This window comes from Drosophila ananassae, chromosome 2R (assembly GCF_017639315.1).
Source record: "Drosophila ananassae strain 14024-0371.13 chromosome 2R, ASM1763931v2, whole genome shotgun sequence".
Taxonomy (NCBI): domain Eukaryota; kingdom Metazoa; phylum Arthropoda; class Insecta; order Diptera; family Drosophilidae; genus Drosophila; species Drosophila ananassae.
The window spans coordinates 14,437,150-14,450,858 of record NC_057928.1 but is presented as its reverse complement, the minus strand read 5'-3'; the positions used below and the strand labels follow the sequence as shown (position 1 = coordinate 14,450,858).

Sequence of the window (13,709 nt, the reverse complement as noted above, 5' to 3'; positions counted from 1 at the left end):
AGTGTTCCAAAGGTTTGGACATTTTCCAACACCTAGTTTGTTTAGGTCGCGGGATAAATAAAAACAAAATCTTGCGAAAATCGTTTACATTATTATAAATATAAAAAGAACACGCTGTATAAATTATAAATTATAAGCCCCTAACTATTTCACATCAGTACTTTATTATTTTATACTCTGGCGTTATTTCTGACTTTGAACATCAAATTATTTCATCATCCTTTTTGACCGGAAAGTCCAATATTTTTATTTAAATGTCCCTAAATGGATCTATTGTGGATGTCGAGGAGCGCCTGGACAACTTCATTGTCCGCAAGAACGCCAAAAAGGCTGACTTTTCGAAGCCAGGACCAGCCGTTCATGAAAACGTACCCCTAATCTTACGACATCTACTTCGAGTCACAAGTTGTCCAGAAAGAGAAAAGGTCTTCCTGACTGCGAACCATCGGTTGGATGCAATCCATTTTAGCACCTGCATCGTCTATGCCCTGGTGGTTGGACATGGGAATCACAACAATTCATTCTACAAGTATTTAATCGACGACGGCACAGGCTGTCTAGAAGCGAGTTTTCCCAAAAACACAGCCAAGCGAGCAGCTATGGCCAGTCTGGCCAACGAGGCCCGAGCAGTGGGATCCTACGAGAAATACAAGGACATATCGGCATGCTTGCTCCGGCTTTTGGAGGCGGTCAATGAGTATACCGATCCCACGCTTATCAAAAGAGGTATCTACGTCTGCCTGCGGGGAAAACCGAATATATTCAGGGAAACCGTGGGCTTGGATGTGTTCTCCTTTGTCATAGACCAAAACAAATGCCGGGAACTGGAGATTGGGTTCGCCGATCACCTCATTGAATGGCACGAAAAAGTTCAACCAAATAACTAATAAATTATATTAGTAATAATATAAGTTTTTCCTTGTATTGAAATTTTACAGGTAATAAAAAATCAAGCTTTAAATATATAGAGAATTTAGGTTGTTTTTGCTCGGATGGCGGCACGCTTGCCGGTAACAGCCTGGAAACCTGACTTGATGCTGGCCACAGAGCAGCGGGAGCCACAGGACTCGCATTGCAGGAAGAACAGACGAGTGTCCTTTTGCAGTATCGTCTCGGGGGAGCGGCAGGTGTGACAGGTGACATACTCCTTAATGTAGCGACGCAGCACGTTCTCGATCTGCTTGGGCTGGAAACGGCCCTTGATGATCAGCTGTTGATTGCCGTCCATGGAGCCACTGGTACCCAACTCAGCCAGCAGGAAATCGAGCAAATGTTTGGGCAGGCGATGCAGGGTTTTCGCAATGTCCATGAAGTTGGCGAAGGAGGTCTTCTTGGTGCCCACGCGCAGCACTTGAGGCGGACGCATCACAAACTTCGGCTTTCGACCCGCGGCCATGTCCGGGTTCTTGTCGAGAATGATTTCGAAGACGCGCTTAAGCAACTCGTCATATGTGTAGTCGCGATCGGAACCAGCCCAGGTAGAACTATTGTCTTCTACTGTAAGAAACAAAGCGATCATGAAATAAAAGTGCACCAAAGATAAGAGAGTTCGATTGAAGAAAACAAGTATTGTTCCACCCACCATTCTCTTTGTCGTCCGTCTTGTCGTCGTCAAGTTTGTCGGCAAACAGCTCGTCCAGGTCCTTCTTTTGCCGCTTCTTCTTCTTTTTCGCCATGGAGAAGTCCATGTCCAAGTTGATTTCCTCCTCCTCTGGCTCCTCGGCGGCGGCCGCATCATCGCCACCAAAGCTGGGAACTGCAGCCTCGATCTCGTCCATGTTGAAGGGCTTCTTCTTCTTTTTCTTTTTCTTGCCAAAGCTCTCCAAGTCAAGATTGTCCTCTAGCTCGGCTGCTCCAGTCTCTGCGGCTCCCTCATTTTTGGCCTCCTCCTTCTTGCTGTCGTCCTCCAGTCCCAATGCAGCGTCCAGGTCGAAGGTAGTCTTCTTCTTCTTCTTCTTTTTCAGCAGAGTGGGATCAAAACCCTGTTAAAAAAGCGAAATATTTAGAAATTAGGCATTTGGGCCAGGCCAACATAACCTCAATTATTTCTTAGCCAGTTGTAAATACACACACATACATATGTATACACCTTCGCACATGTACCGACAAATGTATGTATGTTTTCTAGCAGATTCAAGTCGCGTTTGTTGGTTTTTAGTTGGATTTTTATACTCACGTCCTCCTCCATTGTGTTCTGGCCTAAGTATTTATACTGTTCGAAAATATCTAATTTAATTCAAGCAATAGCAAAATTGCATCAGATTAAAGTTGGTGACGAGACAATTAGAGATGGAGAAACATCGGGTGTTAGGCAGGGCAATCGATATTTACACAAAAAATAATAATCGAAAGGGCGTGCACATATCGTAGGCCAAACTATCGATAAACGTCACTAATTAAAGAAAGTTTTTTAAAATTTCGATACCTAATTGAAATAACTGAATTTATTTGAAATTATTGTAAGCCAATAAAGAATTCTGACACATTATTTAAAAAAAGCATTATATTTACTGGTAAAACACATTTCAGAACACATCTTTAGAACACACAAGACAGTAAACAGTTACAGTATAAATGCAATTAGGCAAGTACAATTACGCGTAAGTTATTGAGCACCTTAGAGTACAGAGATTTATTGCTCAAGACGTGTGTCAGATCGTTCCCTTGAGGTTGGGGCGTTTTCTATTAAAGATGGGCACTGCTCGGCTTCGTCAACTCCGGTCCGACCCCGCCGGCCAGTTTCTGGACTAGGATTCCTACTTCATATGCGAGGTTATCCGTATCCTGAAAAAATACGAAAAATTAAATTAAAATACAGAACTTAGAAGCTGATAAGTAAACGTACCTCCTTGGTGACGGCCTCTGCATAAACTCGCACCACATCCTCAGTGCCTGAGGGCCGGACAAAGGCGCGTCCCCGCTTGTAGTTGGCCACCACCTTGTTGATTTCCGCCTGCAGACCCTCCGGCTTCACACACACACGCTCAGCGTCCGTCGTCTCGATCACGTTTCGATCCTGCACCTTAACCTTCAGCTGTCGGTTGGGCAGGTCGTTGTAGGTGGCGATCCAGTCCTTGACGTCCCATCCCTTATGGTTCAGTATCGTCTCAACCAGGAGCATGTCGGAGATGGCATCGCCGACGGTCTCGTTGATCAAATCGATGAGGAGCAGCAACGTCTTCGCACTGGGTTTCGATTCGGCTGCCTTGGCAATCGTGGCCTTCGCATTATCGCTGAACACAATCGTCCCGTGGCCATTGGCCTCGAAGTAAACACCGATGTCGTACTCCAAAGCCTTGTGATGCAGGTGCTTCACTCCCGTGGGAACACAAGAAACGGGGAACTTGAGCTCGTCCACAATGTAGTCCGTTGACGCTCCGTTCGCGTAAGCGGTTTGGACTAGTCCCAGCCTCAAATCGATGTCGGCTTGTGTAACGAGTTCCACTAGAAATCCAGCAACCAAAGTCGCAATGCGATCGCCGTCCAACAGCTGGAATTCGCCTTTGCCGTTGCTGAAGAAGTAGACTACCCGGTCGGCATCGCCGTCCACGCTCACACAGCGCGTGAAGGGTTCAGCCTCAGGCATGGATTTCGGCGGTCGCTGCTGGACCTTGACATAGTCCGCACCGCACTCGTCGTTGATCTTCCCGGGCCCGATGCCCTGGTTAATGACAGTCACATTCAATGAGTTTTTCATGCGCTTGAGGAACTGCAGCATTTTGCGGGCACCCACTCCATTGGCGCCGTCGAAGACAATGTTGTTTCGATAATTTCCGTTCTCCAGGCGCCCGTTTCGCAACAGCTCGAAGGCGGTAATCAGCTTCTCGTAGTAGCCCTCCTCCGTGGGTTTCCCGTAGGCCTCCTTTGTGTTTGCCGCCACCACGAAATAGTGCAGCATGGGCGTGGTCACGATGCCGTATTCCTTGACGTTTCCCTTCAGGGCTATCACTCCATCGGCGACCGCTTTCAGCAATCGGGGACTGTGGTATCTGTTGTCCATGCCCACGAATACCTGGGAACTCGTCGTCACGTCGATGTTGTTCTCTTTGATGATCTTCGCCACCTGTTGCTCCAGTTCCTGATCGCTGACGTTGACTAGGTCGGTGGCGATGGACTCCCAGCTGGCCTCCAGCATCTCGCCCTTCGGGTCGACTAGTTTCACTCCGTTATCTGGCTCCGGATTGTGAGATGCTGTTATCATTACACCGATAACAGCTCCTCCGCGAAACCGAGAGCGCAAAGTGGCCAGGACACCCATGCGGAACATCACACTGTCCAGGAACTCGGCTCTAAAAATTAAATTTTAAAATAATATTATTAATTTATGTTTATATTTGATTCTTTGGAAGATATTGCCATTTTGCAGTTGCACCCTTTTTTTATCTTTCTGATGATATAGCGAACTTGACAACAATTTTTAAAGATAAGAACCTTTACTAATAATGATTGTAGGTACTTCTTGAAAGTTGAATGATTCATTTTAGTTTTTATTTGCTGAGCAAACATTATCATTTTATCTAAAATACAGAAAGTGGCCTCTAAGAACTGGTTTAGAATTCTACATGTCCCTATAACTAATAATAAGGAAAATCTATATAACTTTAACTGCAGTAACTGGACTATTTCATTGACCCCGACTGTTCCCATGCATGTGTGTGTGTCTGCAGGCCTCCGATGCACATGCATGTCCCGCCCATACCTCAAAGAGAAGGGCATGCTCGTTGATAAAAGGTGAACAACATCTAAAAATAAACCAAATTCCGACATCACGGTGCACGCAATATCATTTTATAGGGACATGCCGACCAAACAAACAAACGCGGTTGGTTGGCCAACGTGTGCAGTGGGTGTGGGCGGGCGGCTGGTGTTACCATAATAATTAATTCGACTAATTAAGTCACTTACTTGCCGCGAAAGCCAGCTGTTCCGTATTGAACGTGTTCCGTAGACACCTTGGGGTACATTTCCCGGGCAAAGGCGTAAACGGTGCGCAGATTGATAGACATTTTGCAAGACTTTTAGCGAGCGCCAAGTGGTCCAAATCAAGGTGGAGGTCCGGTTTTTCCGGAGCACTTTCGAAATTACGAATTCCACTCTGTGATAGTAACTAGAAGTGGAAATATCGATGACAACATCAATGTCATCGATGTTTTTTTGCTAAAAATAAATTACGTTTAATGTTTTGTATTTAACATATTATTTAAACTTATCATAAAGTTTAAAAAAAAATATAAACTGTTACTTTATTTTACTAAAACATCGATAGTACCACAAAAAATATCGATATCAGGGAACATTGCGATATTTGTGACTGATATTCCACTGTTCCGTTCCTCAAATAAATCGTCCGATAAAAATTTCCCAACACCACCCAACACCATCTGCCACCCTTTTCCCGCGCATTTTCTGGCCTAGGTAAAAACCCAGGTCTCTTCCGGATGCTATTTGGTTTTCACTCCGCTAAAAACCACCGTAGAATCGCCACCGCCGCCGAAAGTGCCATTACCTTCTAAAAAAACAAGCCAAGCGTGTTGTTACATTGCGATTGTAAGTACCGGTGTGCCATAACCTTATATTTGTTGGTATTAAAGAACGCATCTTCAGTTACAGAGACTAAAACATCAAACAGCAAGAAAAATGCCGCGTCGCAAGGCTCTGAAGGACAACAGCAATGCCACCGAGAATGAAGCCGTTCCAGCGAAGCGTGCACGCATTGCTTTCCGGCTGGAGGTGCCGGAACGGCGGCAAACGGTCGGCAAAGTCCTTGTCTGCGGCACCGGAGACACCGGGCAACTTGGCCTCGGTGAGGATGTTCTTGAGCGGAAGCGCCTATCCGAGGTGCAGGGAATTCCGGATCCAGTGGATGTGTGCGCCGGCGGCATGCACAACCTTGTGCTCACAAAAAACGGAGAGATCTACTCATTCGGCTGCAACGACGAGGGCGCCTTGGGACGCGACACCAGTGAAGAGGGCAGCGAAGCTCAGCCGGGCAAGATAGATTTGCCCAAGAAGGCGGTTTCTGTGTCAGCGGGAGACTCGCACTCGGCTTGCTTGATGGAGGACGGCAGCGTCTATGCCTGGGGCTCTTTCAGAGACTCGCACGGCAACATGGGCCTGACGATGGACGGCAACAAGCGGACGCCGATTAATCTTCTGGAGGGTACTGTGTGCTGCAGTATTTCCTCCGGAGCCGATCATTTGGTAATACTTACCAATGGGGGCAAGGTGTACACCGTTGGATGCGCCGAGCAGGGTCAGCTGGGCCGCATCTCTGAGCGTTCCGTTTCCGGCGAGGGTGAGTCAGAATCATTGTTTTAATGTTCTAGCCCCTGTATTAACCAAATTTCATCTTTCAGGCCGCCGTGGTAAGCGAGACTTGCTCCGACCCGACCAGCTAATCATCCCTCGGACTAGGCCCTTCGATACCATCTGGACGACCAACTATTGCACCTTCTTGCGGGAGTCGCGAACCGAAATCACCTGGGCTTTTGGCCTGAACAACTACAAGCAGGTGGCCCATCCTAAGGACATTGAGCGCGTGCTGACGCCCGTGAAAACCGATTTTCAGAATATTCGGCAGATTTCTGGTGGCGCTCACCATACCATACTGCTGGGTAACGATCTTAAATGCTCGGTGATTGGTCGGCACAATTACGGACGCCTGGGCCTTGGCCAACTGACGGAGGATGTGACCAAGCTGACTGCTCTCGACAAGCTAAGTGACAAGATCGTCTATGTCGGTGGCGGCGAGTCCTGTTCGTATGCTGTGGCAGAAAACGGAAAGTTGTACTCCTGGGGCATTGGTACCAGCAACCAGTTGGGAGTAGGCGACGGTGACGACGAGTGGGAGCCGGTGGTGGTCTCCAGTAAAAATACACAGAACAGACGTGCTCTGTTAGCCACGGGCGGTGGTCAGCATGCGATCTTCTTGTTCCAGGACGAGCAGGATGCCAAGAAGGAGCAGAAGGAGAACGTGCCGGCCTCTCCGTCCGGTGGCAGCAGTAAAAAGGAAAAGACTGCCGACACAGTCAAGGAGTCGGATGAGAATAAAAAGGAGGACAAACCGGAACCAAAAGCGGAGAAAAGTGGCAAGGCCGGCAAGCCAGCTGCTAAGAAGGGAAAGAAAGCGTAAATAAGTTTAAGTAAAAACTTTAAAGTTGACCATGGATGCTTTGTTTTTGGTAGCGATTTGCTGCTCTTCTACGCTTACTACTACTACATTTCTTAAGGAATTCTTACTCATGTTCCAAAATTCGTAACATAAGTCCAAATATTGTTTATTACCCATTAGTCTGGGATTTTTTGAACTGAGCTGGACGTTAGCTGACCGTCTGCAAAATATATTATGTTCTTTATTCATTTGATATAATTTTCTCGTTTATATCTTACCAATGCCAATTGTTCTGGCCAATTTATATAAATTGCTTATGTTTGAAGATATATATATTTTTTATTTGAACACAAATTGAAACAATTTCAGTGTATATTTACAAACTAATCAACTTTAATCCGACAATTGTTTATACAAAAGACATATCCTACTCACACACAGTTTACGATTAAATTCTTGGCTCAGGCGGGGAGGAATTTTGGGAGATAACCGACGACAACGAGCTACGAAAGTGGGGGTCTGGGATGGGCAGGGCTGGGCTGAACTGAAGCAGAGCGAACCATGAAACACGAAATCTTTAATTTTCTATTCATCTGAAGACGTATATATATAAATACGTATATATATTTTTAGGGTGGGTCGATTTGGTTGATACTAATCCGAGTATAATTCCCGAGAGGAAACGGCGACGAACGGCGAGCGCCTTTTTGATCTAAAGGTAAAATCCAGGTCAGAAGTACTGCATACCATTTTGATAAGTTAACTAAAACACCTGGCTTAAAATATTTTCGTTGTGGACGAATTGTACTACAATTGCATTCTCGCAAATCGACCCACCAGGTCTGGGATTTGGCATTATTAGGTATAGAAACACGGTTGCTGGCTACTACTGCCTCTGGCACCCGAGTCGACAGTGGCTAGCGACGTGGTGGTGGTGGTGACGGTGGTATTACCGCCATAGTTGCTGCCCAGGTAGAAGCTTACAAACAAGATGCCGAACAACAAAGACAACGAGAGGGCGAGACGCATTAGCTTCCTAGCGAAGGCGATCAAGCCGAGCAGATGGCCGCCGGCAGCAACGCCGCCCAGCTGTCGATCACCGCCGCCTAGGCAGCTGCGACACAGCTGCAGCTGCGCCTGGATGAGTGCCTCCAGACATTCGCCATCACCATCCACCAGGTCGCACTCTAGCCCCAGATTCATCAAGTCAAGAGCGCAGGCGCAATTCTCCAGCTCACGGCAGACATGGTTGCTGTTGCTGTTCTGTTGCTGCTTATAATCCTCGTTGTTGTTGTCGAGATCCACATCGTTCGACTCCGGCCTGGTCATATTACACGGAGAAAGTAAATATTATTTTCGCTTGGGACAAGTATACGCCGTCGATTTGTGGCCATGGGAGCTATGATGGCCACAAGTGGAGCCGTGATGTCCAAGCTGTTGGTACATCAGAAATCCAAATCCGGCAAAGAGCAGTAGGAGTAGGGCCAGCGTCACATACTGTAGGTTCTGGGTAAATGCCAGCTGTCGTGCCATTGCCTCAGCTGGATCTCGGGATTTCTTCAGAAAAGAAAAAATCAAAATCAAATGTATGTAATGAAATATTTAAATAAATGCCTACCAAGCCGGATTTCTTGCAATCTACACTAGTTTTGCTGGCTTTGCTGGCGCAATCAGACTTCGTTCCGTGCACGCTACTGCCACCACCGCCTCCCGATCCGCTCTTATCATCGAAGCGGCAAACAAGACGGTGCTGCTCCAAATCCGCAGCATTGGAGGCTTTGTTACGCCACAGATCTGATACATCGGTGCTACCGCACTCTGGTCCAGGAGCCATCATGGCCATAACCAGAAACTTATCCTTGTTCTCGCCGCTCAGCTGGTGCTCCGACTTCAGCCAGATATTGATGGCCGCGGACTGGTTTGGCTGAATAATTCCGCATCGAGGCCGCACCCTAAACTTCTCCGGCGAAGTAGTTTGAATCTGTAAAAAAATAAGCCTTAGTAAAAGTACAGAATATATTTATTAGTAAACTCACTTTGTACGTGATGGCTGAACTGGTAATGGACTTGAGGTTCAACGTGGCCTCGGCATTTTTGGAATTAAAGTTGACAAAGTCCTTGGGATCCAGGCGCAACATACCTAGGAAATAACAATACAAGCAGGGACCCTTATTAGCAAATAGGGACTCTTTTTGTGTATTTTTAATTTTGGTGGGGACCAAAAAATTTTGTTCAAATACAAAATCTAAAACGACGCAACTTGCTCTACAATAATTCTATGTGACATAATGGGCTAAGGATATTGACGAAGTAATGGAAGTTGATACACTACATGATTTGGATTCCACTTGATAGGGAGATGAGTTAGAGGAGAAGCAACTTACCCTCCGATGGAGTGTGCATTTCACCGATGTTGGACTCCTTGAGGACCATGGGAGCGGTATTGGCAAAGGTGACCTGCCGATAAGAAAGAAAACGTTCAAATGGCTGTCCAATGCTGATGACAATGGGGGGATGGCTTGCCCCGCCCACTTGGACATGCCCCCCTGCCATGCCCCCTTTCCGCCTTTTTTTTGTTGTGACGAACGTGCTTATGTGTGTCATTTTCAACAAGAGCCACCTCTATTCTTGGCACCCTTGAGTTCGAATTAGCGAAGGTTCCCCATCTAGTGGGGGGCGTTGTATGAACTGGGCCGCTCTTGCCCTCCGATGGATGCAAAATGTGCGGGTGTGACGAATCTACGTTTATTATCTCCGGCTTTTTGTTTTAATCCATTTTTTTCTCAAAGTCCATTTCATTCAAAGGGAATCAAAAAACTCACGTAATTAGTACGTCCTGGCTCAGACATCAGTCACATTCGTTGCTTAACAGCAGCAGAGGTGTCTGACTAGGATTTTTCTATTAAATTTTCTTAAATGATTACTTCTGGATGGGATTAATTCGGCAATTTGCATTCCGAGGCCCAAAAATATGAACACGAGTTAGCAGTCCCTCCAAGCCGGATTAGGGCCAAGGCTTTAGGGAATTTCCAAGACGCGTTAGACTTTTTCATTAATTTGGACAGGTTTTAACGTCATCTTGAGATATTTAAAAAATTAATGATCTTATTTTTATTTATTTTTAGTATAACTTTTGAAATCCATAAATTAAGACTTGGCTTAGCAACCGACTTGGACGTTTCCCAGGAACCAGCTCAAAAATGAACCACCAACGGCCGGAAATTTAAAACAATGCTTTAAATGTATTTATTTAAACTGAATAAACAACTGACACTGACTGCATGGTGGAAATTTGATAATTTTATGCGATTCATTTTTGTTTTGCTTTGTTTTGGATTACACGTTATGCACACATGATCATATTGAGTAATTAGGGCGTATAATGGAATTATGATTAAACAGAGACACATGATTTATTGGTTTATTTGAAGAATGTCTTGGAATTCAATATATTTCTTTAACAAATGAATTCGTTAGCGAGAGTTCACGGCAGACCACACACACATACACCTACCCTAGGCATTTTAGGCGAGAAATGAATATCAATTCGTAGAGAAACAGAGCCGCTTCCGCCGAGCCGTTGGTTATCTCTTTCGGTATTATTTCTCCGCTTACAGCTATTTTTTAATACAAATTACAGCCCGAATTTGGCCATAACAATTAAACATTAAACACAAATGGGTTTTCGGTCAAATATGAGATTTCTGTGACTAGTTTCTTTCGGTTTTGTCGCGCAAATGTGTGTTGGAAGGAAATACAACCGAAAAAAAGCACTCTGAAAAGCTCTCCCGCAAAGCTCGGAGCTGGCGCGCTCTCACAAAAAATCTCTCATCCGCTCTGTTGTCGATCAGCTTCTTCCAGCCGTTGATTCCGCGTCACGCAAAATGAACTGAAACTGTAAATATGGAATGTAATGAGTGAATGAGAAGTGCATTAAACAATTACATTATGTGTGGGTGTGTGCAGGAATGCGTGTGTGTGGGAGTGGGTGTGGGTGATATGGACAGTGCCACATAATAACCACCATGGGAATCATTTACACATACGCAACACATACTTTAACAGTCCGGGAGCCAATCCATGCGAAATTGTGCGTTCTACTTTTCACAGGTCAACGCTTTTGGGTCCCCAGATGACCGCTACCACGAGCCAGGAACCCAATAATATGTAACCCAGCAATATGTCAAATAAAGGACTATAAATAGCTTTTATAATGTTTTGCCCACAGTCTGCTGCGGTGGGTGCACTGGAGAAAACGGTTTTCAAAGTATTTTTGAAAAAATACTACTGCCATTTAGTATTTTTTTAAAGGATGAAGGCTTACGTTGAAGTCTTACGTTAAAGGCGTTACGTAGAACAACGAAGTATCTGAATAGTTTTTAAATATTTTTTGTATCTGAGGAATAGATTATCCCATTTTTTCGCTCAGTGCCTTGGGGCTGACTCCATATCTCGGCTTAGTGGTCAGTTGGGGACAGAGACCGGGACAGGCAACTCACGCAGGACACGCAAGGAGCGCACCCTAAATCAATACGCCCCAAGAATGTAAATCAATTATGGAGAGAGCGCGTAAGGTGGCTCGCGTGCGGTTTTCGGAAAAAGCAATTAGACGACCGTCGACTTTTTCCGGGGACACGCCCCACAACCGCTCGAGATTTGGAATTGTCTGGTGTATTTGTCAGTGTTGTTGGGTCACTAAACGTTACGATATAGGTATACTCCTTCCGGCTCACTCACCTTTCTGTCCGCAAACTGGTCATCATCCGTCGTAGTGGCAGTTGCCGGCGCCTTGGCTGGCAGCCTTCTTACCTCCGGTTCAAAGCTGAACTCGTAGCTGTCACCGCCACCCCAGCTAACCAGGCAGTTGTCCTTGGGTATATACTGGGTGATGTCCTTTTTCGATATCATTTTCAGGATTTCAACGGCTTTTGGCGGTAGCAGGGCCTTGATTACCTTAAAGGCGGCTAAAAAACACGAGAGGGTAGGGACACGATGTCATGGTCACGGTTAATGGTTACGGGTTAAAGTTCAAAGGTTCGGCGCCATTCGACATGAAAAGGGGATACTAAAATCAACAAAGTACAAAGTACTAAAATCCATACTCATGTTAAAGTACTTAATTTTCTTTTTAATTAGTAATAATTAGTAACTTACCATTTAAAACCCAGGCCAGTTCAAAAACCAAAATATAGTTCAGAGTATTGGGATAGTATTGTTTGAAGGTCTCCACAATGCGCTTTACAAAGTCCAGATCCATTGTGGCCAGACCAGTTCCCGCCATGTCGAAGAAGATGGTCAACTGGGTCATGTGCTGCTCCCGCTGGGTCCTCTCCACCCAATAGACCACGATGCGGATCAACTCGTCCAGGTTCTTGGTCTTCTTGTGCAGATTGACGCGAAAAACCAGCAATGGCTTGCCATCTCCGTCAGTGCTATGCACGAATATGGATCCTTCCTTTAGGTATTCCTGGTTAAGTTTACTTTCATCCAGATCGTTGGCTCCGTAGGACTGCCGCCAGATGCAGGTCTCCCACAGCTTGGTGAAGGAGGCATCCATGTCCAGGTCGTGCATTTCCAGGAATCTTTGCAGCCAAACATGATCATTGCGGATGCGATCAATGTCGATGGGATGGAAGGGCTCTACAAAGTGCAGCCGGCCATGGGAAATTATTAAATGGTTATTGGAATCTTATCGGAACTGATATGGGCAGGCAAACACGCATAGTTTAGAGATTACTGGAGTAATTGAAAAAAGATTAACCCTATTATAACCCCTCTTTATAATAAATATAGCTAGCTGGTACTCGATTGTTATATAAATTAATACATAAAATAAAAAAAAAAAACTACCTAATTGAATATTTTTATTGCTGGACTTTTCCCCATTGAGCTTTTTATTGTTTGGGGTGTTGAAATCTCTATCCATTTACTACTGCTTAAATAAATAAAAGTTTTTCGCTAAAGTATTGCTTATACTTTGACCCTTGTGGTGCTTAACCTTTTCTCCGAGATTGAAATTCTGACTAACCACCTGCTATTTATAGTTCTTGGGGCAGGTGTAGCTCGGGTCTCAAGTTCGAAGCTTTCATTTAAGTGCACTCCGAACAGCTAATTCGCTATTTTTTTATTTATTCATCGTCTCAAAGTCGAATTTGCTTTACAGCCAGCCTAGCACTGCGGTATAAACAAACGATTAACAGAACACTAAAAGTATCTGGCAGTATGACAACTATGCGTATACTTAATATGCTAAACGGTATAAATTATAGTAAATAGAACTTTTCTGTTCCTGTTGTCCCACCAATTATCTCACCTGGTGGCGGTGAGGAGGCGTACTTGCTATTGAACCTCTCGCGCAGCTCCTCGATCTGCCCGGGTGTCACTTCCTTGACCTTGATGCCCATGCCGCCGTCTAGTTTCCGCACTCGAACGCAACCACGACTATCGAGAGACTAAACATTGAACCCTGAATCCGATTGGGGGGAGCAACTGGTATTCTCGATTTCCTAATCAGTAATCCACTTTCACTGCGATTAGATTCGGGCAGCAAATCAATTGCTTGTCAGCTACAAGGGAAGGTACAAGTGGTAGGTAGCTA

At 45.3% G+C, this 13,709-nt stretch overlaps 5 protein-coding genes and 1 long non-coding RNA gene across 12 annotated transcripts; 3 read left to right on the top strand and 3 right to left on the bottom strand.

Annotated features, from left to right (window-relative positions):
- Positions 1–8: 8 nt before the first annotated feature.
- Positions 9–965, top strand: LOC6493302. Its single transcript, XM_001957447.4, has one exon. It carries the CDS (start codon positions 255–257, stop codon positions 885–887), a length of 633 nt encoding a protein of 210 aa, XP_001957483.1. The 5' UTR covers positions 9–254; the 3' UTR covers positions 888–965.
- On the bottom strand, positions 897–2,337 carry LOC6506643 (eukaryotic translation initiation factor 2 subunit 2). Of its 3 annotated transcripts, none has more exons than XM_014909371.3 (3): positions 2,177–2,337; positions 1,583–1,982; positions 897–1,494 (listed from the first exon to the last, which is right to left on the bottom strand). In XM_014909371.3, exons 1-3 carry the CDS (start codon positions 2,186–2,188, stop codon positions 974–976), a joined length of 933 nt encoding a protein of 310 aa, XP_014764857.1. In that variant the 5' UTR covers positions 2,189–2,337; the 3' UTR covers positions 897–973. The 3 variants fall into 3 exon arrangements, with proteins under 3 accessions (XP_014764857.1, XP_001957484.1, XP_044570303.1); XM_001957448.4 differs by having other exon boundaries at positions 897–1,497; positions 2,177–2,336; XM_044714368.1 differs by having other exon boundaries at positions 897–1,497; positions 2,078–2,319.
- A 148-nt stretch (positions 2,338–2,485) lies between these two features.
- On the bottom strand, positions 2,486–5,136 carry LOC6506642 (phosphoacetylglucosamine mutase). Its single transcript, XM_001957449.4, has 3 exons — positions 4,906–5,136; positions 2,846–4,289; positions 2,486–2,784 (listed from the first exon to the last, which is right to left on the bottom strand). Exons 1-3 carry the CDS (start codon positions 5,004–5,006, stop codon positions 2,686–2,688), a joined length of 1,644 nt encoding a protein of 547 aa, XP_001957485.1. The 5' UTR covers positions 5,007–5,136; the 3' UTR covers positions 2,486–2,685.
- Positions 5,137–5,347: 211 nt separating this feature from the next.
- On the top strand, positions 5,348–7,440 carry LOC6493303 (regulator of chromosome condensation). Of its 2 annotated transcripts, none has more exons than XM_001957450.4 (3): positions 5,348–5,547; positions 5,611–6,295; positions 6,357–7,440. In XM_001957450.4, the coding sequence occupies exons 2-3, from the start codon at positions 5,638–5,640 to the stop codon at positions 7,130–7,132; spliced, it is 1,434 nt and encodes a 477-aa protein (XP_001957486.1). In that variant the 5' UTR covers positions 5,348–5,547; positions 5,611–5,637; the 3' UTR covers positions 7,133–7,440. The 2 variants fall into 2 exon arrangements, with proteins under 2 accessions (XP_001957486.1, XP_014764318.1); XM_014908832.3 differs by having other exon boundaries at positions 5,605–6,295.
- Positions 7,441–7,482: 42 nt separating this feature from the next.
- On the bottom strand, positions 7,483–13,624 carry LOC6506641 (motile sperm domain-containing protein 2). 4 transcript variants are annotated; one of them, XM_001957451.4, is made up of 7 exons: positions 13,425–13,624; positions 12,266–12,751; positions 11,849–12,075; positions 9,496–9,568; positions 9,148–9,251; positions 8,730–9,092; positions 7,483–8,668 (listed from the first exon to the last, which is right to left on the bottom strand). In XM_001957451.4, exons 1-7 carry the CDS (start codon positions 13,513–13,515, stop codon positions 8,462–8,464), a joined length of 1,551 nt encoding a protein of 516 aa, XP_001957487.3. In that variant the 5' UTR covers positions 13,516–13,624; the 3' UTR covers positions 7,483–8,461. The 4 variants fall into 4 exon arrangements, with proteins under 4 accessions (XP_001957487.3, XP_044570302.1, XP_044570301.1 ...); XM_044714367.1 differs by lacking the exons at positions 11,849–12,075; positions 12,266–12,751; positions 13,425–13,624 and adding an exon at positions 10,626–10,884; XM_044714366.1 differs by lacking the exons at positions 11,849–12,075; positions 12,266–12,751; positions 13,425–13,624 and adding an exon at positions 9,934–10,108.
- On the top strand, positions 10,088–10,420 carry LOC116655886. Its single transcript, XR_004310974.2, has 2 exons — positions 10,088–10,176; positions 10,237–10,420. It is a non-coding gene; the product is annotated as an uncharacterized LOC116655886 (long non-coding RNA).
- Positions 13,625–13,709: the final 85 nt, after the last annotated feature.

Excerpts from the sequence above, each read along its gene's own strand:
- LOC6493302 (XM_001957447.4), top strand. The coding sequence starts at position 255 with ATGTCCCTAAATGGATCTATTGTGGATGTCGAGGAGCGCCTGGACAAC.
- LOC6506643 (XM_044714368.1), bottom strand. The coding sequence starts at position 2,188 with ATGGAGGAGGACGTGAGTATAAAAATCCAACTAAAAACCAACAAACGC. Across the intron at positions 1,983-2,077 it reads GTGCGAAGGTGTATACATAT|GGTTTTGATCCCACTCTGCT; the intron begins GTATGTGTGTGT and ends CTTTTTTAACAG. Across the intron at positions 1,498-1,582 it reads GACGGACGACAAAGAGAATG|TAGAAGACAATAGTTCTACC; the intron begins GTGGGTGGAACA and ends TGTTTCTTACAG.
- LOC6506642 (XM_001957449.4), bottom strand. The coding sequence starts at position 5,006 with ATGTCTATCAATCTGCGCACCGTTTACGCCTTTGCCCGGGAAATGTAC. Across the intron at positions 4,290-4,905 it reads ACAGCTGGCTTTCGCGGCAA|AGCCGAGTTCCTGGACAGTG; the intron begins GTAAGTGACTTA and ends TTTAATTTTTAG. Across the intron at positions 2,785-2,845 it reads CAGAGGCCGTCACCAAGGAG|GATACGGATAACCTCGCATA; the intron begins GTACGTTTACTT and ends GTATTTTTTCAG.
- LOC6493303 (XM_001957450.4), top strand. The coding sequence starts at position 5,638 with ATGCCGCGTCGCAAGGCTCTGAAGGACAACAGCAATGCCACCGAGAAT. Across the intron at positions 6,296-6,356 it reads GCGTTCCGTTTCCGGCGAGG|GCCGCCGTGGTAAGCGAGAC; the intron begins GTGAGTCAGAAT and ends TTCATCTTTCAG.
- LOC6506641 (XM_001957451.4), bottom strand. The coding sequence starts at position 13,515 with ATGGGCATCAAGGTCAAGGAAGTGACACCCGGGCAGATCGAGGAGCTG. Across the intron at positions 12,752-13,424 it reads CGCCTCCTCACCGCCACCAG|AGCCCTTCCATCCCATCGAC; the intron begins GTGAGATAATTG and ends TGCACTTTGTAG. Across the intron at positions 12,076-12,265 it reads ACTGGCCTGGGTTTTAAATG|CCGCCTTTAAGGTAATCAAG; the intron begins GTAAGTTACTAA and ends CGTGTTTTTTAG.